The 24,166-nt window shown below is 47.8% G+C and overlaps 1 protein-coding gene across 2 annotated transcripts in view; it reads left to right on the forward strand.

Annotated features, from left to right (window-relative positions):
• The window catches only part of ANKS3 (ankyrin repeat and sterile alpha motif domain containing 3), a 230,495-nt gene that overhangs the window by 59,726 nt on the left and 146,603 nt on the right, over positions 1–24,166 (forward strand). For both annotated transcript variants that reach the window (XM_086941195.1, XM_086941196.1), the window contains exon 3: positions 22,005–22,203. In XM_086941195.1, coding sequence (XP_086797321.1) covers positions 22,005–22,203 — 199 coding nt within the window. The remainder of the gene's footprint in view (positions 1–22,004; positions 22,204–24,166) is intronic.

The following is a 24,166-nucleotide window of genomic DNA, read 5'->3' on the forward strand; positions in this document are numbered from 1 at the left end:
CCGGTATATAACCGGCAAGCACTTCCCGTCACGTGACCGTCACTCGTAGAACGGCACCGGGAACCTCAAGAGGGAGTTCGACACTGACAAGGTAAGACAGCCCTCCCCCGCTCACAAGGATTCCATACCCTAGCGGTTACTTAACCAAATACTGGAGGGTTCTACAGTTTCTCCCGCCCTCACTCAATCCTTATTTTTCAGGTGTACCCGCCTGTCAAAGGATAGCTGGTCTCACACGAGACACCTCGGATACGCACAATAACTCCTCCCGGGTTTCGATTCTCACTATACTAAAAAAGGTACTAATGTGTTTACGAATTATAAGTGTTTTTTTCGTCTATGCTTTCCACCAAGTGGGTGCAAATCAGGAACTAACGCTAGCTTGTTCCCACCCAGATTTCCCTATCACGCAGGCAGCGTGCAACATACCCCGAACCTTCTTACATGATTTCGGTCCTAATACGGACTTGCCTTCATACTCTGTTATTGGTAGTCATACTTTCCTCACCAAAGGTAAGCGTGACATAGTGTGCCAAGTGCTTTCTCCAATGCTATATCTCGGAGCTGGTTAGAAACTTTAATGTTTCCATAACTAGACGAATTTGTAATAAATATAGGTTCCTCCTTCGCCTTCCTGCCCCCCCCACTCCTTTTGTGACCCTTCAAATATATCTGGGCCCCTCACCAATGATATCTATTCATGCCCTCGCTACACATATATGTAGGTCTTTTCTTCTATTGTAATAACACACAATGCCTACCTATCTAGGCTAACTTAATGTAGCTCATAGAAATACCATTTATAGTCATAATGGCCAGCAGACACGCCAGGAAGAACATTTCCTTATTTAACTCTCAGTTTCTACATAGTGAAGTAACTATGAGATTATATACGTTCGACCATGTTTTCATACAGAGTAAAATATGTATTGCATTATTTTAACCTAGATTTTATGCACATGAATAATGATGTCGCATGGGAATACCGCCCTTTCAACCACAATCACACTCTTTCACCATACCACTACACTCTCTCTACGGCAAATGTTTAGACCTACTATGCTTCACCCATTTAATGTCTACAATCCAGTGTTCAGTCATACAATTGCACCAAAAAGCAATAAAGGATACTTAGACATGTCACTATATTTTCACTTAAACCACAGGCACACGTTACTACTCACTAAATCACTTGGATAGTGAACATGTCACCATTACACCAAGTCACTATTAGCATGTCCACTTTTTTCACTTGGGCCAGTCACCGACCATCGGCATTTAGAATAAGAACTTTTTGCAAATGCACCTTTTTTTATGTTTCTCGTCCAGCCCTGAAGATTCGCAGTATGTTCCCTGCGATGAAACACGTGTTGGCATTAACAAAGGAACAATAAACCAATGATTTAACTTCAAGGACAGAACAATTCTCTTTCTTTTTCGGAACTTTTGTACCTGAACCTGGAGTAACTGATTCTCAAAAAAACGATTCCTAAAGTGTGGATACATACCAAATGAAAGTGCTTTCTATATTTGTCATTTCTCTAAATGTTTTATATACTTGTATAGCGCAGGGGCATTGCTGTGTTTACATAAGAAATTCCCTGTCTGAGTTCTTGAGGAACGGCATTGAGATATAGTCCAGGTAATCGTCAATTTCCGTTTCCGCACCCCCCGCCTTGGAACGATAAAGTTCCGTGTAATAGCGCCGGAACGTCTCCAGTATCTGGTCTTCCTCAACTACCCTGTCGCCCTCCGGGGTCTGCAGTTCTTCTATCACTAAGGGTCTCCGGGAGCCCTTGACCATGCGGGCCAGCAATGCCCCCGGCCTCTCTCCCTCCCCGTAAGCTCGGGCAGTGGCGTACTTGCCCATGTAAAGGACTTCTCTGTCCGCAAGCGCGTTGTATTCCGCCAGCAGGGGCGGGAGCGCCTGTCCTGCGTCGCCTCCAGAATCAGCCAGATGTCGTTTCTCTAAGGCCGCCAGCTTGTTTTCTAAGTCGGAGAGGTCCCTCCTAATGGAGCGCAGGACGCTGGAGTGTTTGGACATGGCCATTCCTCTTGTATACACTTTGAAGGCTTCCCATATAGTGAAGAAGCTATCAACCGAATTAATATTGGTGGCGAAGTAGCGTTCTATGTCTTCCGCCATCTCCCCGCGAAAGGCGTCGTCTAGCAGAGCATAGGGCGGGAAGCGCCAAGTGTAAGGCGGGATCCCCTTCCTGGCGGTGGAAAGACTGATCAGGACTGGGGAATGGTCCGATAGTGTGCGCGGGAGAACTGTACACGAGCTGATGCCGCCAAGCACTGAAGAGGAGGCTAGCCAGTAGTCTATTCTAGTATGTATGTTGTGATAGGCCGAGTAATGTGTGAATCCGCCCTGCATAGGGTGTTTGTCCCGCCACACATCCACTAGGTCCAGCTTTGTCATCTCCGCTCTCATGTAGACGGGAGATGCCACTGGCCTTCGAGCAGGGCCCGCGGAACGATCCCTGTCAGGGTCAAATACAAAGTTGAAGTCCCCCCCCCCCCATAGCATTTTGGAGTGTGTATGTGCCCTACATGTGGCCGACAGGGTTGCATAAAACTCCGGAGTATTATGATTGGGACCATAAACGTTCACTAATAGCAGATCTAGCCCCCTCCCCGCACACCTAGCTACCACATATCTACCCTCTGTGTCCACATGTATCGGGGTCAGTTTCAATCTCGAGGAGGGGTTAGCCCAGGTAATCACGCCATGCGCGTGAGTGGTGAAGCCCGCTGCCACTATATTTCCCGCCAATCCTCTAGTCTGCAACATCTTACTATGAACAGGTAGGTGTGTTTCTTGCAGCAGGGCTACATCCACATGATGTCTGTGGAGAAAGCTCATAACCTTCCTCAGCTTGCGGTGGTCGTTTAGCCCTCGCACATTCCAGGTCAGCAGGGTTAGTGCGCGTCGGGCCTGTGGGTGCTCAGACACTACAGCAGCCGACATCGCAGATCACAACGTATCATAGTGACGCCATAGGCAGGTGGCGTGCCACAGCCCAGGGCACCAGTACCCAAGGCGGCCAGACAGTCACTCCATTCGCATGCACTCACTCCAAGCCAGATTCTCATAGCAAACCACGGACCCCTCAACTTTCGAACAATAACAAACCCCCCAAACCCGGTTCCAGAACCCGCCCCCCTGTCCCCTCCCCACCCACAGCTGACCTCCCCCAACCCGGCCAGACAGAGCCCCCCACAAATCCCCATCAACTCAAGAACCTCAAAGTGTTAGGCAATACAAGTCCCAACTCCCTGGGGAGTGTCTCAACCAAAAGCACAGGGGCAAAGCGTGCCAAGACTGCATAGAACCACCAACGGTTTCAAAGTTTATCTCCAGTTCTGCACCTCTGCCTAGCCCCAAAGCGTTCCAATGCCTTGCACTGAGTTCACCCATTTCCCCCTTTCCCCCCAAACCCGTCCTCAATGTCAATACTTTGAACGCCTCTCCGGCACTTGTAGTCAGTCCCTGCGAAACAGCGTGCTTCGCGGTGTGGATACTCCTCCCATCTCACATCTAGTGTCCCAAAATGAATCCGATGTACAGCTCACCTTATGGGATCGCACATTATCCTTGTGGCAGCATGTCCGACGGCACTACCCGCAGTGGGGAGCAATACATACTGGGTGCACCGCCTCAGTCCTGTTCCTCCAAGTTCGATGCTGCCCCCGAGTCCTCTCCGTGCTGCTGTCGATGTTCCTTACGTTCCCTGGCCCACGTTTTCAGCGACTTCTGCAGCTCCTTAGGGTCTGTGAAGAAGTACGATTTCCCGCCAGTGTTAATCCTCAGTTTGGCCGGGTAAAGCATCGCGTAGTCAAGTCCCAACTCGCGGAGCTGTTTCTTATGCGGTATGAACTGACGGCGCTCCTCTTGCACTTTGGCCGTGAAGTCGGGGTACAGCGATATGTTCATGCCTTCCATCTGGAGCTGTCCTTTTTCCCTAGCCAGCCACAAGGCCGTGTCCCTGTCCCTGTAGTTCAGGAGCTTTGCTATGATGGGTCGGGGAGGCGCGCCAGGTTGAGGTTGAGGGCCCAAAGTGCGATGCGCCCTCTCCACGATGAACATTGGGGAGAAAGCCTCCTCCCCAAGCAGCACTTTCAGCATGTTCTCTACGTAGAGCTCCATCTTACCAGTCCGAGTCGATTCCGCTACTCCCGTTATACGAATGTTCGATCTGCGGGAGCGCGCTTCTAAGTCCTCGGCCTTGTCACGGATCACTTGGAGCAGCCTGCCGAATTGCCGACGGTCCTTGTCCCACTCGGTCTGCGCCTCCTCGGCCTCCGTGAGGCGTCGTTCCGCCATATCTAGGCGCTCCGCATGTTTGTCTACTCGCTCCGCCATGCGGTCCATGCGATACGACAAAGCGTCTATCTTGGAGCCCACCGCCTCGATGCTGTTCTGGATGCCCTTCTCCATCGCCGCCAGCAGGTCCCGAAGTTCTGCAGGTGCCGTTGTCGCCGCTGCCCCTTTCGGGGAGGCCTCCGGTGCTGGTGGCTCAGTCCCCTTCGGCCTCCAGCGTTCAAACGAGAGTTTGGCCTGCGCCGCATCGTTTTTCCCCATGATGTCCTCCCAGTGGAAGGGGGGGCTCTGCCACTGAGAAACCTCCTCGTCGCAGTCTAGGCAGGGCCGCGAGATTAGTGCTCCGCTCACTCCTTCACCACTCCCGGCTGCCGCACCAGCGTTGGTGGAGCGGGTGGGCCAAAATGGCGGCTATGACGAGAGCGTCCCCTCCGGTGAGCTTCTTGTGTAGGCCCCCGCAGACCGCAGATTTTACGCTAACCCCTCCGGGTTTGCTAACGACAGTGTCCTTCCAGCTGTAATGTCGCGGTGCGTGGGCTCCCAGGTGAACCAAGGCGTACACGCGGCTGGCGTGTCTCCCAAGCCCCCGCAGCTCGTGTTCATTCGGCACCGTGCTCGCCCGCTCCGTTGAGGTGTGGCTGAGAGGGGGTGTCGTGGCGTTAGCTCTAGGGTGGTGCGGTGTGGCTGGGGGGGGGGCCTCCCGTGTGTCCTGGCGTCAGCTCGCCGATTCCAGCACCGCTCGCCCCGTCTCCTCCAGTGTTCGGGGCCGCACGTCGGGTGACGTCGTGCGGTCTGCTCCGCAGGGCAGGTCGCGGCTTCAGGCCTGGTCCGCCACCTCTCTCCTTCGCGGAACGTCTCCGGGTTTTCTCCGCTACTAACGGCCGCTCCGGATCACTCAATCGGGTCTGGGGGTACCAGGGGTCACCAGGTACCGAACACAGCTACGCTGGCATGCGATAGGATAGGTTATCAGGATATTTTAGGGGCTTAGGCGAGGAGCCGAAAGCTCACATGTCCGCCATCGACGCTGGCTAGCTCCGCTAAGATTAGTGATTGATTGATTTACTACCTCTGGTTCGCAAAGTGTTGAGCATGTTAAGTTAAAACCAGGACTTTCATTCCCTTTTCAATAGAATCTTTTTCAAAGTTTATAAATATGTGCATTAGAGAAAGAAACAAAATGGTACATCAGCATCTGGATATATATATATATTTTTTTTGCAGCCGCAGGAGTGTAGAGCCCCTCAAAAAGCCCTGGACCTGGGCAAGAATAACTCTTCTGCCCCACTGCCTGCAAACCATCCCCTTTCTGGTAGGCCTAGACCGTAGTGATCTTGGACAGGAAACTATCGTGTATGTAGGGCTTTAATTATATTTGTAAAGTGCAAAACACATCTAAACAAGCATTTGCCAGAGTTTAACCTATTGACATTGTAATTGACAATGCCTTTTATTTACGTTTTATAAACCAACACATAAATAAAAGGCATTGCCATTTACAATGCCAAAGGCTCAAACTCCAACAACTGCGAGACCTATTTCATTGCAAATGCTTGTTAGTTCAGTAATTTGGCCACAGCCTACTGCCAGGATGGTATGGCCTGGGTATCCAGAGGTAAGAAATCTGCAACTAGAAGTCCCTATCAGATGAACAAGTTACTTATCTTCGTAACACACTATCCGATAGAGACAATAGCTAGCTGCAGATTCATTACAGGCCCACCCATGCCTCCCCGCTCTGCGGAGATATTTATAGGGCTAGGGTTGCTCCCTAATCAGTCCCTAGTTTGGACACACACTAGTCAATTCGCTTCATGGCTCTGTGCTTTTGGCGTGAAAAGTAACTGACCATTGCACGCCTGGATGGTGCCATCCCCCGACGCAGCCACATCTCCGGACATCTGAGAGACCTGCACTGGCTCCCCGTCAACAAGAGAATCACCTTCCGTCTCCTCACCCACGCACACAAAGCCCTACACGACCAAGGCCCGAGCTACCTCAACAACCGCCTCAACTTCTACGCTCCCAAACGCCACCTCCGATCGACCAACCACGCCCTCGCCGCCGTCCCCCGCATCCGAAGAGCGACAACAGGAGGAAGGTCCTTCTCATACCTGGCCGCCAAGACCTGGAACACCCTCCCGACCGACCTTCGCCTGACCCAAGACCACCTCTCCTTCAGGAAGAAACTCAAGACCTGGCTGTTCGAGCAGGAGCGGCACCCCCCCCCCCCCCCCCAAGCGCCTTGATACCCTGTATAGTTGACCGCGACATCACACCCAGTGCAGCGCCGAATCGAACTGAGCTACCCGATGGCACCCTGGGGTACTGCTCACGCAAATGTTTCCGTCCAGTCTGACGTTTAGATATTCTATCTACCAGATACCAAAGGTAAGTAACTTGTTCGACAACTCATTCATGATTGATGTAGGCCTATTTTGTTCATTGTCAGGTGGCATAGACTTGATATATTTCTAAATAAAAGTTACTACTAAGGCAGTAGGTGTGGGTTATTTATTATGAAATGCTTATGTTAAAGCCCCTAGGCTTTATGGGTGGATTATTGCATCATGTTGAGCCTGCAGACATGTATTTGGTTACATGGAATTTTACATGTTTCCTTAGTAAGCCAGGGTTTTGATATTGACGTCTGTAGGAAGCTGGGTTTCTGTTGCAGTAACCGCCCCACACACACTTTTTGCTAGATTTGTGAGCACCTCGACATGATGTGCACCGTAATAGCTTTACTGAATTCTGGGAAGTTTGGTATCAAACTTTTCGGCATAATAAACCCACACTGATGCCAGTGTGGGATTTATTATACAAGGCACTCAGAGCATCTTAGAGATGCTCCCTGAAAAATGACCAGCCTCTGGTGGGTTTCCTGACTGGTACACACCAGCCTACCACTACAAGACCTGTTTCTGGACCCCTGGGGTGGGAGCCTTTGCTCCCTGAGCCCAGAAACAAAGCCTTTGCTGGGCGGTGGAGTTAATACCTCCGCCAGGCCAGATAGAGCCATCTGTGAAAAGGGAGCTTCAAAGGCCTTGCCCCCTTTGTAACCCGACCTCCAGCCTCTCCTGCTATCAGGAGCAGGCCCCCTTCCTGTCTCCCCTCCTTTACAGCAGGAAGACAGGCGAGAAAATTAGCACAGCCCAGCAGGTGTGCCCACCTCTGCAACCCCACCCCACAGGTGGGGAGGTGAAGCCCACTCATCAGTGCCTGCCATCATGCAAATGGCAGAAACTCTCCAATCAGGATTAGGAATTGTGCCCACTCCCACACATAGGGTGAGCTCACCAAGGGTGTAGTCACCCTAAGGTCAGTAGCTCATTTGCTACTCACCTCGTCACCCCTAAAACGCCTCCTAAGTACAGTATTTAGGGGTCGCCCTGAACCAAGAAGACCGATTCCCATAACCTATGAAGAAGGATGAAAGAAGATGCCCAGCAGAGGAGACTGCAGAGAAGAACTGACTTGGCCCCAGCCCTACTGGCTTGTCTGCAGTTTCCAGAGATCCTGTGCCAAAAGTCACCTTGTCCTGCGGCCAGCCACCTCCAGAACCCCTGGGAGGACTGACTGCCTTCATCTAAAACCAAATCTCCTGTGAACAGCAGCTCTGTTCAAAAGAAACTCCAAAGACAGACTATGAGCCTTCTGAGGAGAAAGAAACCGTATCCCTGGAACCACTACAGCACCCGACGCCTACAGCTCGAATCAGAGTGGCCCACTGGTCCCAGCAAGGTACTCCAGAGTATGAGTCCACCATGGGTTGACCCCTTAAGGACTCCCGGACGTCGCCTGCAGCCTCTGCATGGAGACCCCACAACCGCGAGTGGCCCGGTAAGGTGAAATCCGAGCTCAAAAGAAAATCCTGCATCCAGCTGCCATGCGCCCTGGAGTAAAGAACCTGAGGTGCACCGAAGACCCAAGTCCTCCAAATTACCTGCCCAGCTGTTGGTTCCTCCCGGAAGTCTTCCTGGACCGAGCCCGCAGCCAAATCCAAAACCCGCAACTCCCATTTAAAACAGCCACCAACGCCAAAACGGCATCCTGCTCCCGACCATCCCTGTGCCGTTGTGGGTGCCCTTTGAGTGCCACATCGGATCCCCCATTGCCTTGAGCCTAACACCAGGAGATTTGCTCCCACAACCTTGTGTCCTGCTTGTGAGCAGCCACCAACCTGAGGGCCCCTATCCCTCATTGGATAACTTAGGGCTCTGCACCGGGTCACTCCAGTGCCGCTGAGGGTACTTGGAGAGTGTATCCTTGACCCTGGGGAAACCCTGGTCCTAACCCCAGAAACCCAACTCGCACAACCAAGTACTTATCTGTGAATCGATAACCTAATTTCCTCCCATTGGATTGCATTGACTGCTTTTTGTGAAAAATCTTCAAAGTTTGGAGTTGGTTTGTATGAAACCTTGAAAAACTGCAAATGTACAAAAGATAAATTACTTACATTTTGTGTAGGAAATGTCCCAGTGTGGTATCTAGGCATATCACACTGGTTAGAAAAAGTCGCAAAAAGTAATCCAAGAAGTAACGTGTGCAATAATCTACAAAGTAGCTGAAAAGTAATCTTAACTGTTGATTTACCTGTAAATCAACCAACTGCATTTGAACCTGCATTCAACTATAGTTCACTGCATAAATCTTGCATGGTATTATTTCACTTACATGCACCAGGCCAGGCTTGGTTCTAGAAATAAGACAACGAAATAATATTTGTATACAAACAAATTGGTCTGAGTTCAGTCTTTGAATGTGTGACACCTTTCCTTGCTTGAGTGTTTACAATAAATGCTTAACAATACCCTCTGATAAAGCCTTGCTGCTCACCCATGTGAGAAGCTGGCCTAGCATATGCTGTGCTGACCACTATTCTAGTGGGCACCTTGCACCAGTCAAAATGACCCTTATTGATGGTCGGTTTAAAGACAACCTATATAGAAAGCTATCCTATTGGTAGCTGTGGAGAGCAGCCTTCAGGCTAAGTGTGTGTGTGTGTGTGTGTGTGTGTGTGTGTGTGTGTGTGTGTATATATATATATATATATATATATATATTGAAAAAACCATAGGTTATAGACCATATATAGTTAGGGATTAGCATTTACAAAACCTTGAAAATTCACTGAAAAAACCATAGGTTATAGACCATATACAGTTAGGGATTAGCATTTACAAAACCTTATTTTACTCGCACAAAACCATTGAAATTCGCATATATAGTTAGTTGCACTAACTATATATCGCGCACCCGCAATCCACTGCTGATCATGTCACATATTACATCATTCATGACATGGTCAGTGACATCACTGATTGACATCACTGATGACAACATCCAGTGACTGTATGTTTCTGTGAAGTTAAAATATGTCTTACATATTGAAGAATGAGTGGATGTATAAGTGTCTGGATGAAGGATTTAGTAGGTGCATGACTGACTGTATGAGTGAGTGATTAAATGTGTCTCACTGAGTGCATGGGTTAGTGACTAAACTGTCTTAATTTGTGCATCATTATGTCTGTTGTTCTGTAAACTGCTGCATGTGTTGATCAGTAGCTATATGAGTAACTATATGGGTTATTGATTGGTTGCCAAAGTATTTGTATGGGAGACTGAGTGTGTGTGGGTGACTGGGAGGTGTATGACTCTGTGCATCGATGTGTGAGCAATTGATTCACTAGATGTATGGGTTCAAAAGTGCATGTGGAAACAGCTGTATGGGCCGTTGACTGTGTGCATGAGTGTATTGGTGAGTGAATGGATATCTCAGTGCTACATGTCAAAGTAAGTACATATGTAAAACACAATACATGTGAGAGTTGACATATATAAAAATCTGTGCATAAGAGCCAGTGAATGTGTGAGTGGCTGTATGGATCATTGTGAACTTGTATCAGGGATTGTATAAGAGAGTAAATATGTGTTAGTATATGTTTGAATAACTAAGGTGTGTTTACCTGTATAGTTGAGGAAATGGAGGTGTGATTGATTCTTTGCATGACTAACTAGGTGTGTGAGTAACTCCATGGATGAGTGACAGTCTGTGAGTGTCTGTTTACACTGAGTGTATCTAAGGTTATATTAGAGTCTGAAGAGGTTCATCGTATTATCACATGAATGATGTCATCAATGATGTGATCAGTAATGTCAAATGAGATGTCATCAGTGATGTCATTTGAGATGTCATCAGTGATGTCATCAGTGATGTCATTTGAGATGTCATCAGTGATGTCACTGACCATGTCATGAATGATGTAATATGTGACATGATCAGCAGTGGATTGCGGGTGCGCGATATATAGTTAGTGCAACTAACTATATATGCAAATTTCAATGGTTTTGTGCGAGTAAAATAAGGTTTTGTAAATGCTAATCCCTAACTATATATGGTCTATAACCTATGGTTTTTTCAGTGAATTTTCAAGGTTTTGTAAATGCTAATCCCTAACTATATATGGTCTATAACCTATGGTTTTTTCAGTGAATTTCAATGGCTTTTTAATAGCAAATATCAAAAGCTGTAAAATGTATTCTTATTCTAATTCAAAAATATATTTTATATTTTATTTTTTAAGCAAAGGACCCAGATGCATTTACAGTTTATCACTAACAATGTTCCAGGCTAATGTATTTTCCAGGGAAATTTACAACTGTCCTGCAAGTAAAATATTCCTATTTCGAGAAAAAGGGCGTTTCTTCGTCCCATGAGGGAGCCGTTGAGCAAAAGAGGCTCGGCCTGCTGTCTTAGTCGCTGATAGGCCTGAATATCGGATTCTTATCGATCACTTTATGTTGCAGGAGTGGAAAACACAACAGCCCTTGACCATTTATCTTTACAGCATTCCTGCGTATTATACCTTTTAACCGTCATGTAATCGGGCTGCTTTATTTCACTTGCCTTTTACTGATTCGAAAACAGTGGCTAATATTCAAAACTTTACCAATCTAGGTACTACTACCATGTTTTGTTTTAAAAACCTTTATTGTGAAAATGTCAGTATACAAATACGGGCCTATAACCACGTGGGCCGGCCACGGAGCAAACTGGAATCGTATATGATGAGGGGACATTTACACTGTAGAAGAACGTAACGGGCGGGCCATTAGGTTGCAAAAACTAAGGTGTCTAACAGTTGCGGAATCGGTGGACGTAAATTTTATAATTAAAGTACGACAGGGCCAGTTACAATAAAATTATCTAGATATACATTTGCAGGCAAGTACCATGGGTGACGTTAATTCGAACTTTCAATAGTGCAGTAATCAATAACACATCAGAACTTAATATCAATAGGGATGTCCAAATGTTCAATCAGTACTCGTCCCCGCCCGCCATGTGCTTCAAAACTGCATACGTATCTCGTGATATCAAGGCTGGGCAACCAGTACACAACAAGGAGTTGCGAGTCCCATTTATACCGGCGCCATTTTGGGCGAGGCCGGGCAGGTCCAGGATATAGTCAAAATGTCTCCACCAACCAGCGGTCGGACCAGAACCCCTTTCGGCAGTCAAAAAAGGTTCCGTTAAATGACAACAGAAGAGATAGGCAACAAGAACCATCAGTCAAAAGAGGGGAGGGCAAGTTCTTCCCTACCGGGTCACGTTGTGGCTCCACCGGAACTGATCGAATTGGTAGTCTACAGTGTTTCTGGATGTTTCAGACTGAAGCTGGCATCAGCATGAGAGCACCACCATCTTGTGGCTCCGTCGTGCCCATTCCGCAAGCAATCATGGCAGCCGCTCCCCACCGGAAGCCTGCGGGAGTCGGGGGCCCCGGTGACTTTTGTAGAATCTTCAAGGCTGAGGGGACGCTTTCGGGAATGGGTCCCATGCCCTAGCAGGCAAGCGTCCGAGTTCCAAGGTGTCCCAGGGCCATTTTAGTGGACCAGGCCCAAATCCGAAGAGCCGGCCGCCATTTTGAGAGTCCTGTGGCAGCCGCCTATCACTGCACCGCAAGAGTGGGCGCAATTCAGCTGGATGGTGGGCGAGACGCTGTAGCCGCGAGCGCAACTCAGCTGGATGGGGGGTGAGGCACTGTGCCGCAAGAGCGGGCGCAACTCAGCTGGATGGCGGGTGAGGCACTGTGCCGCAAGAGCGGGCGCAACTCAGTTGGATGCCAAGGGGTGCCCCACTGCAGCTGAGAAGCCTCCACCTGGGGAGGCGGGGGAGGCCGTTCGCGCCGCCTCCCCCCCAGGGCGCCGTCTTTCGGCGCAGCATTGTAGGATGGCCAGACCAGTGCGGCAACTTGCTGGACACCACCTCGGTGCCGTCCGGATCTCGGCGCGTTGTGCTGCCTTCGGCCTATTCGCACAACGGTCCACTACTGACGCCGCCTCACAGGCCGAAGGATTTTGTAGTCTTTTTATAGCCAAAAGCCGACTAAAAGACAGCCCAAAGCAGCCCATTGTTGCTACTCCGGGGAGGGAGGGGCAGGGACAGTGTCAAGCGGACGGAGAATGCTTTGAGATGGATGTTGCAGCAGGCTGCCATGTAAATAGTTGTTTAAAATGTTTTTTTTTTAACGTGTTTACTTTGTTGGAGCGTTTTATATATTTATAAGTTATTAAAGTGTTATAATCCTACTACTTTGTTGGAGTGCTATATATTTGTAATGTGGCAACGAGCACAAAGATGTTACTGTATAACCAGAAAAAGACATAGTCCAATTGTACGTGATCTAGTCCAATCTGGTGACGCCGATAGTGGGTATCAGCAGACTTTGATTTGTATAGGGTTTGTCGGTTATTGGGCGGGGTGGGTGGTAGGGCAGGCATGCTTAGGCAGCGAGGGCGGCGGAGCCGAACTACCTCGTGGCCATCCCGACCGCGAGCTTGGCTCCTCCCCCTGGTTTCATACTTTTGCGGAGGGCTATTTCCTGGTGTTTCTTGTTTTAGCAGGGTCAGAAAGGATCCTATCAGTGGCCTACTGATTTTGTTCGATTCCTTTCGTTTTGCCATAATTTGCTAGGAAGGTACCGTGGCTAATCCGTATTTTATATACATGTCCTCTTTATTAGGGGTGCCCTCCGGTGGGGCCGGACGAGCTACCTCTAATAAATGGTTCGGGTAGAACCAATTACCAATCAGTGGGGAGAAGACCTGCCAGGTCCCTATCCTGTCACTGTCAAGACATACACGACCTAATATTAGGCCATGATTTGGACGCTCTCTTTATCACTGAAACGTGGCTTAATGATTCATCCAATCCCGATCTGGCAACTGCCCTCCCTGTAGATTTTACCATTTTCAGACGGGACAGACCTCTTGGGCGAGGAGGTGGGGTAGCATTTGCTATTAAGAAAACTTTCCTCTGCCATACTTTTGACCTAGACCACCTTAAAGACAGCGAGGGCATAGGCTTTTCGATTAAAATTAACGCCTCTACTTCCTTTTCAGGAGGACTTATATATCGTTCTCCTGGCAATGCCTCGTCCTTTTTGGACTCCTTAGATGACGTTTTCGGAGCACTTATGCTACATTATCCTAATTTCACTTTATTAGGTGATCTGAATATTCATTTGGAATCTTGTGTCGACCCTCACATAATTTCCTTTCTACATTCGCTTAACATGTTTGGCCTATCCCAACTTGTCACCGCTCCTACCCACAATGCGGGCCATACTCTCGACGGCATTTGCTCCAATCTCACAGCATTGACCACGTCCTCTCCGATTCCTCAAATCTGGACGGATCACTGTTTCATCCCATTTGATATCGAGACACAAGCACCTGCCTTAGCCTACAAGAAGCGCTCCCACCCCTCCTTTGTAGTTAACTGGAGGAAAGTGACGGAACATATTAAGATGAACTCCCTACCCCTGCCTAAGGCCCCTAAACTAATTGGTGACGTAGTAGTCGACTCTCGCAATTTCCATGCTTGGATGGACCAAATTGTTTCGGATAATTCCGACCCTAAAGGCCATCATGCAAAATGTCAAAAAAGAAAGCCAAATGCACCCTGGTTTACCCAGACTCTAACTGATAGCCATCTCCTTTGTCGAAAATCGGAGAGGAGATGGAGAAAATCCTATGATGAGGCCTCAAGAACACTTTATGTCCAACAGAGTAAACTCTATCTCTCCAGCATAAAAGTGGCAAAAAAGGAATACTTCAATAAGGCCATAAATGAAGCTGGTCAAAAACAAAAAACTGTCTTCACAATAGTTAAGTCCTTTACCCACCCGAAAGCTCTCATGCCCGAAATTCCACCTTCTAAAATCCTGTGTAATCAAATCGCAGATTTCTTTGTGGATAAAATTATCAATATTCAGAAAGACTTTCCCCCTCCCCCGGTTACTTTCCATGAGGTAACGGATAATTATCCCCCTTTTTGCAGTTTTAAACCTGTCTCCCTTCAGCAAACAGCCAAGGCTATTCTGGCCTGTAAATCAGGAGCCCCCACTGATTCCTGCCCCCCCCCCGGCATCCTCCATCATTTAATCGAGGTCGTAAATCCGTGCATCAATACCATCATCAATGAATCTCTCGAGCATGGGATAGTGCCCAACGACTGGAAGAAGGCTATTGTGAAGCCCCTGATGTAGAAGCAGAACAAATCTCCTACTGATCTCACCAACATGCGCCCCATTTCACTACTACCTGTCCTTAGTAAGATCACGGAACAGTTAGTGCATGGAGAGCTAAAAACATTTGTAGAGACCCATAACATCCTGCACCCTCAACAGTCGGGATTTCGCTCCGGTCATTCTACCGAAACAGCCTTGATCGAACTAGCTGATTCCATCAAGTTCATGCAGGATGAGGGCAGGCAAGCCGTCCTCATCCTGCTTGATCTAACAGCAGCGTTCGACACTATCTCTCATGCCATCCTGATTAATAGAATGCGAGAGATCGGCGTGACAGACACAGTCTTGGCATGGGTAAAATCTTTCCTGTCTAACAGGTCCCAGACCGTGTCTCTGGGTCCCTATCTATCCAGCGAAAACCCCATTACATCAGGAGTACCCCAGGGGTCCATATTAAGTCCTCTTTTTTTTAACATCTATATGGCTCCCCTTCTCGCTGTGATAGAATCCCATGGGATCCTCGTCACGTCATACGCTGACTACACACAACTTGTCGTCACAATTGACAAAAAGTGTACGGACGCAAACTTACGTTTCCGAAACTGCCTCTCTGATGTATTTCAGTGGTTGAACAAAAACCATTTGAGATGCAATAGTGCCAAGACTGAAATCATACCGCTGGGTAAAGATCTATCTTTCTGCCCGAAAGACTGGTGGCCCACAGGATCAGAGGCCCCACCCAGTGCAGTATCTTCCGCACGGAATCTGGGCGTGCAATTTGATTCATCCCTTTCTTTCGATGCCCACGTCAGGATCACTGCTGGACGCTGCTTTGGACTTATTAAATCTTTAAAAAAAAAATTCGATTTCCTCACCATTGCAGCTAGAAAATCAGTCGCAGTAGCTTTAATACTCTCCCGACTTGATTACTGCAATGGATTAATGGCTGGAGTGAAAAAGTCCACCCTTAGAAAGTTGCAGAGCATACAACATGCAGCTGCTAGATTGGTCCTAAAACTTCCCAGAAGGTCATCCGCTTCAGCAGCACTAAATTCCCTGCACTGGTTACCATTACACAAAAGAATTATTTTTAAACTTCTTCTTACTGTTTTCAAATCCATGAAAAACACAGGGCCCCATTACCTTGCTAATCGCTTCACACGTTATAACCCCTCGCGATGTCTGAGATCCTCTGGTACAAATCTCATTACGATTCCAAGATTCAAATACAAAACTAGGGGTGGGAAAACCTTTACCGTTCTGGCCGCTAGGGCATGGAACAATTTACCCGTCAACCTCAGATTAAATGAAAAGGAGAGCCTTTTTAGGAAACTCCTTAAGACATGGGTGCCAGTACAGAGGTGTCTGGTTGTTGGTACAGCCATCTAGACCCAGTTTTTCACTACGTATCACCTTTCTCCTATCAACTGCATGTAAGCTCAGCTCCAAGATGCTCCTTCCGGAGCGAATGTTTGCGCTCAATAAATACCCATAAATATCAAAGAAGATAGGCATGACAGATTACAAAAGGGGGGACAAGGGTCCGCACTACCTATCTTACAGTGAGAATCGCCATTGCTCCCCCCCCCCCCCCGACTGACACCCTCCTTTGCCTCAGCTTGGATCATCATTTGCTAAAGTGTTCGAAGACCCCACCGTGAGTATAAGCACAACCGGGGCCTTACTGCACACCCTGAGAAAAACTACGCAGCAAGACACTCTCTACCTTCTCCCTTTTCCATGTTCCAACCATTTGAAATGAACAATATATTTACTCGCAGTGACAAAATGGCAGTCAACACTTCCTGATTTCCTTCGAATCGAACGTTAACAGACGTCACGAAGCAAAAAAAAAATTCCGCTCACGCGCAGCCGCTGGAAGACATGTATCAACATATATGAGCCTCCTCAGCCACCCTCAGAAAACCTAGGGGGTCAGGATACGTCTCCCGTGCCCCCTTATACCCATTTCCCACATTGTTTTTCATCCATCTTGTGATTTAATTAAAACGAAACACAAAATGGCGCACTCCCGTTACGCTACCGGTGAGCGACCCGGTTCGCGTACCGGGAAGCGCTTCTACCGTGAAAAATCGATATTTTTTTTTTTTTTTTTTTTTTTTTTTTTTTTTTGCCCCACGGGACCCTTTAATAAACCCAACATCATTCCTAGGGGGTCAAGAGGGGTCTACCTTGCCCCCTTTCATTAAATTCCCCCTTCGTTTTTCTCCTCCTCTAGTCTCTCGATCTTACCGAGAGACATGATGGCGGCCGGTCCGGACTGTATAGAATGTTGACAGACACCCGAGAGCCAATCAGCTTCGCTTCGCGAAGTTCCGTTACGCGTCAGGTACGCGAACCGGGGCGCTAACCGGAGCGCTGTCACAGATATATCTGTTTTTTAAAACGTTAATTTCTCAAAATCCACTGGAGCACATATATTGAGACATAGCAAAGGCACGTCGGGCAAACCATATCTACAATTTTGCCAAGTTTCGTGTAAATCCATTCAGCCGTTCGAGCTAAAAGTGAGTCCAACTGCCCTATGGAAAACTCAATGTTAAAAACGCGTTTTGGGACCCCCTTTTTTCTCGGCCTCCCCTTGACGAAACCCCCCCAAACTTTCAGGGGCTGCTCAGAAACAAAATGTGCAATTTTCCTGAAAATTTCAGCCAATTCCGTCCACAAACGCCAAAGTTATTCCACATAGAATTTTCAAAAATCCCATAGGAAAATAATCCTAACTACCTATTGGCGACCTATATATATATAGATAGATAGATAGATAGATAGATAGATAGATAGATAGATATAGATATACACATCGCTCTAGTCTCTTTATGAGGCTAGATGCAAAAGTACATACAGTAAATTAGCACAATATACGTTGAGCCCTAGTGGCGTATCAAACCATATATTAAGAAAGTGGTATTAGAACCACGACTGACATAGATACAAGGCCTAGAGCCTTTAGAATCGCTAGGGCCACCAGGAACCACCCAAGGTAGTGACACAGTGGACCCACGGGGGACGCGTGCAGTGTCTAAACACAGCCGCGAATCACCGTTAACTTCTATGGGGAGAGTCGCTGTTGGAATTTTAAAGATTAAGGACACTTAGAAAAGGACTTGGAGCAAACCCCTTTAGAACTAGGAGGTTCTAGAGTCAACACCCACAGGAGCACCAGAGTACTCGAGTTACCTCACCCGGGTGCATAGATGTCTTCTCGTGTCGGGGTTTCGTCGTCGATTTCAATGGAGAGCTGCTGCAAAGTGCTGCTGGCGTCCAAGTGGAAAGTGTCCGGGTGGATCCAAGGGTGGATCGTAGATGTGAAGAACCTGAAAGCAGAGGGGACAGAGTCTGTGTCATTTGCCAGTGACCAGGAAGGCGAGGAGAAGATGACCACCGATGTCGGGTGATTTCAGGTGAAGAAGGTGCAGCTTGACTCTACAGCCATGTGGACCAGGAGGCGTCGAGGATGACCAGGAGCTGGATTCAAGCTGTCCCATGAAGGATGTCGAGTGCTGCGACGGCGGTTTCTGGATTGGACCCAACAAGCCTTGGCAACAGCAACCCATGCAGAAAGCAAAGATTGGCTTTGGTGATGACCAGCAAGGTCTGAGGGACACACCCTTTGGAGGGGAGTCAGGGCACGTCTGGAGCAACCAGGGAAGCCCAAGAAACAGAAGAGTTACCTTCGTGGGGCCCCACCAGTCGACGGACCTGGGATCGTGAAGGAGCCTCGAGCGGAACTGCTAGAAGCGGGCCCACGGAACACTCTTGGAGTGTAGGCCCACAATCTTCGGTGCAGATGGTGCTCTGGGCTTGGACTACAAGTAGCCCAATGCACAACTTCAGGAAAGCTTGGGAAGTGGATGCGCTAGCAAATGTGCACGGTCTCCAGGAGTTCCGGTCCCGCGTCTCTCATGAGGGGTGCGGGTCTCGGCTTTACTGGGATCTCGTGTCAGCCTCTGAGAAGTCTGGAAGTCAGTGTCCTGAGTCGCAAATACTTCGAGGTCGGGCGGGAGCCACGGAAATGCAGACCGGCTAGATGCTTCTTGGTGCCTGCTTGAGCAGGGGAGTCACTCCTTGACTCCAAGGGAGAGTCTTCCGTCTTCTAGTCATGTAGAATGTCGAAGTTCCCGGATATATGTTGCAGAGTTTCGTCCGGGTGTAATCTGAAGTCCTAAGGACTGGGGTCCCATACTTAAACTAAGTTAGGGGGTTGGACATACTCTGGGGACCCATCTATGGGAGGATTCAGGGAGGGGGTGGTTACACCCCTTTCCCTTTGTCCAGTTTCGCGCCAGAGCAGGGGCTGAGTGCCCCTGCAACTGGTTTGAACTGGGGTATGCACAGGGACAGCAAGTGTGCCCCCAGCACTGTCTGAAAGCATTCTATGAATGCACCCACCCAGCCCCAATACACTAAAGCCTGTCTGGGAAGTGTTTACACCTCCCTGTGACAGGAAACCCATTGTACAGGCCTCCCCTTGAGTTTTGTCCAGCAGCAGGAGGTCAGACCCGTGTCTGTGGCATCCATTTTGCAATGCCAGGGCTCTTTTAAACTATTACTTTTACGTAAGTGTGTACATGTCTTCTCCCTCTAGAAGGGTGGAATTCTACCGCCGCCGCCAGGAGTGGCGGGGTGGGGGTAGTATTCCAAAGTGTTTGACACCAAACACAACATGTTTTCATGCAGATATTCCAAAGTTAACATTCACCTCGAGGTTATAATGCACTTAAGAGTTTATGGTCTGGCTGCCTCACAGAACAGCCTCAGAGAATAGATTCCGAAAGCTACAGAGGGATCCTGCTCATGCATGGGCACCCTCTCACACAAAACCAAGCATTCTGCCTTCAGAATTGATCAGACCTGCCATAGGAGTGACTTATAGGTTTATATGTGTCAGTGATTAAAAGTAGATATAGGTAACCTATATCTTAGTAAGGGGTGCATGCACCACCTTACCCAGTCTGCAGTAGAAGACCTGTGGTGCCATTTTGGAAGGCTTCCCTGGGGTGGCATAATACATGCTTCAGCCCCTGATAGGCCTCTGGGGTACCTATGCCCTTGGTACTTAAGGTACCATATACTAGGGACTCACAAGGGTAACCCAGTAACCAATCTGGAGTGTACCTAAAGTACATGCAATCATTTTAGAGAGGAAAGCAGATAGGCTGGGACCCTGAATAGCAGGATCCCAGTCAAACTAAGTCAAAAACGATCAAAACACCAGAAAAAAAGTGGGGGCAACCATGTAGTCAGATTCCACCTTCCTTCAACCCACACTACCTCAAATCAGGAATAAGGTATTATCTACTTTTACCTCTGCTTACCTTTGGGGTTCCACTGGACACTGTGCACACTATACCTTACTTTGGTATAGGATATACATAGCCAGCTTTCTACATCTTCCACCTGTGAATTATGTGCGAGGGCATGAGAGGTTTAGTTGTCTGACAGAATCTTGTACTGGATGGAATTGGTGTGTAAATTACCCTCTTATAGACCAGAGACCGAAAAAGGCTGCCCTAAACCGCATAGGTATGAATGACCGCCATACATGGCACGATTTTGGGTTGACTGTCTTCTGCCATGGTCTGTATGAGCTTTATTTACAATCTACTTTTATCCATGACAGCATGGGCAGTGGATCAGGCCACTTCAGCCATTGGTTCGGTTAGTCTGTGAGTGATGTATTTGTCTGATCACATGTGCACACCTGCCCCTTTATGCAAGAACCCAGGCTGACTCATGGAATGCAAGCTCCGAACTTGTACATCTCAACTATTTACCAAAGCAAGACTTGCACTCAGCCCAGTGACCCACAGAGCCCACTCCTCCACAGGACCTATGACTTTAGAACTTCTCTGTTCTTCAGCTCCCTTTACCTTGTAATTCGCAGCCTTCAAAGATAAACCTAAGACGTGGCTTTTAAAAGTTATTCATTTTTATTAACACCTTTGAAGAATATCTACGAACATTTACATAATAAATAGTTACAGAAAAAACACAATAATATAGCTATCAAACAGTGTTGGTGGAGTTCATAAAAACCGAAGGAATGTTTAATTGATATGACCATTAACGATTTTACATAAAAATCTTCTGTAGAGCTGTAGTAGGCGGGACGGATGAATAAAACATGTTTTAGTTTCTGTATACACAAATTACAAAAAACGCAAATACTATCCATCTGGGAGATTCCCAGCAAGTTTGCAATATTACTTTGCAGTAGGAGGCCTGCTGTTCTAAATTTCTTTATAAAACATCATTCTGTATGATGCCTTAATCCAATTAAATGTTTTTTTCTCAGATGGTGGAATTACAGTTCCGTACAGTTTTCTTACAATATTTCCATCCTATCCTATTTATACTGTCTGTCTCGAGAAGGCCCCCTGTCTTAGTCCTTAAACCTTAAGGGCATAATTTAGGATTTTGTTTTACACAACATCTTTTTGAGTCATTGCATGACTAATTATTCCTTTTTAATATCTTGGAGTTGCATGTGAAATCCGAATCTAGTATCTTATAATTGCGGCATATGTCTGAATTGGATTCCAGCACTTTCTAATTCTAATCTAATTTTTTTGTCTTGCAAGACCCTTTCTCAGATAATGCACACTTTTCAAGCTCCTCATTTTTTGCCGGGTGCTAATTCCAGAATCTACAAACTGACGTTTATCACCTTTCCACTTCATAGATTTGTCAGATATTAAGATACAGTTTATTTTAATTTCTGTGTGTAATGCCTCTTCTGTTTTAATCAGTGCTATAAATGGTCTATCTTTGTAAGCTGACACCTGCTTGTGTTCACCTGTTTCTCCTTCTGTATGCATACTTCTACTAAGTTAGGTTTACTGTGCCTGTGTCTTAAAGAAACTTGTACTACTGCTCGTTGTGTGTTTTAATGAAGGAATCGTCCCCTCCAACAGCCAGTATTGTTCCATTGTCGGTGTGAGAGAAGCTTGCACTACAGCTGCTTATGTTAATACATGATAATTCATAAGCCTGTGTGCAGAGTTTCTTTCTCTAACTATGATTTAACAGGCCACTGTGAATTCAGTGTTTTCAGTTATGATGTTCACTGGAATACATTTCTAAACTTGTGTCATCTGTTTGTGACTCCACAGGGGTGATCTGAATATGAATCAAAAGAATTGTGGAGGCTGGACTCCTCTGATGTATGCCTCCTACATCGGCCATGATACTGTTGTTAACTTGCTCCTTGAGGCTGGCGTGGGTGTGAATATCAGCACACCAGAAGGGCAGACCCCCTTGATGCTTGCATCAAGTTGTGGGAACGAGAGCGTTGCTTATTTCCTTCTGCAGGTAAGTTAGGGTATAGATTTATATTGAAGACGGGGGTCAAAGGACATCAGAGACTGAAAAATCATTTAACTGAAGTGTCAATGGCATGCTTTTTCCAGGAACAAGAATGTGTCATTTCTTAAAGTTGTTTGCCTTGTTGAAATGGAGAGTGACACAAACTGTGGGTGAATTTAGTCACATTGTCCATGAAAATGTATGAACTACTTTCAATATTGCAGACAAATCTTACTTGCTAACTTTCTGCTTGCAGTGAATGGGGAAACCCTTTTTAGGTCTCGCGACCTATCAATGCGCGCAAGCGCATTGAGCGGAGCGAGAATTCATGTCGGCAAAATCCTCCTCAAACCACGGGCTTTCAGCCGCGGTTTTCTTTAAGTTCACGTGAATCACGTGATTAAACAAGCACGCGCATCGGCAGCATTTCTCCTGCACAAGGCTCGCAAAAGGCTCTCATCGCTCCCCACATCAAAGGCATCAATCACCCTCCCACAGGCTTCCCCAGCGCTGCCCCACCCCCTGCTTCACGGCCAGGCCATCTGTTCCCTGCCAGACCTCTCACACCTCAGTCACAGCATGCCTGTCCGTCTTATTTTTTTTTTACGTCTCGCCTTCTCTTCTCTCTGCTCTCCCCTCAGGCGCCGTGACCTACTTCAAAGGCTTATCACTTCACACGGCCACAGGCCGTGCAAACAAGGCACTTCAGTTGGTGCGCAGCCCCCCTCCCAGCATTGCCTTGTTAGTCTCGGCAGCCGTGACTCCCTAAACACTTTTTATATTTAATTAGCAGCAGCAGCATTTCATATAATGTGTTTCCAGCCTGAGATATTCGTCACTTTTTGATCCTCGCGCCTTTTCCCTTTCAGTTTGAAGGCTCGAGGTCTCCTTCACGCTTCACTACTCACAGCGTATTTATTTTACATTAGAGACTCGTGCTGCTCTTCGTGCTGCTCTTCCCGCTCCACTGCACGCAGAATATTTACATTTGGTTGGCAGGCTCGTGTTTGTTGGCAAGTTCGTGTTTCTGTCAGCGCCCTGCCTTTTAGCTGATGCATTTTCACACGAAATGGCTTGTATGTCATGGGACACGCGCCTTTTGATTCCAATTTTTTTTCTACCATGAGCCCAGAGGAGGTTAAAATATTCCCCTTTCCCTCTCTGTGTGCTGCCTTAATACACTGTGGCAAGAGAGGGTCTGGATTTTACATGCGGCTTTCTTTGTAATGCGATCCGAATACATTATGCTTTGTTTCATTTGCAACATGCACTGGCGAGCCATGGGCATGCTGCAGCTCTCGAGTTATGTAACTGCTGCTTTCAAGCTTGTGAACAGAAGCAGCTCGGGTGCAAGGTAAATAATAATTCAACTCCCCACACACACACACCCCCCAACACACACACCCCCCACACACCCAACCCCCCCCCCACACGCAACCCCAAACACACGCAACCCCAAACACACGCAACCCCAAACACACGCAATCCCACACACACACGCAACCCCACACACACACGCAACCCCACACACACGCAACCCCACACACACGCAACCCCACACACACGCAACCCCACACACACGCAACCCCACACACACGCAACACCACACACGCAACTCCACACACACGCAACTCCACACACACGCAACACCACACACGCAACACCACACACGCAACACCACACACGCAACACCACACACACGCAACACCACACACACGCAACACCACACACACGCAACACCACACACACGCAACACCACACACACGCAACACCACACACACGCAACACCACACACACGCAACACCACACACACGCAACACCACACACACGCAACACCACACACACGCAACACCACACACACGCAACACCACACACACGCGCAACACCACACACACGCGCAACACCACACACACGCGCAACACCACACACACGCGCAACACCACTCACCCACGCAACGCCACTCACCCAC

The sequence above is a fragment of the Lissotriton vulgaris genome, chromosome 10, assembly GCF_964263255.1.
Source record: "Lissotriton vulgaris chromosome 10, aLisVul1.2, whole genome shotgun sequence".
NCBI lineage: Eukaryota > Metazoa > Chordata > Amphibia > Caudata > Salamandridae > Lissotriton > Lissotriton vulgaris.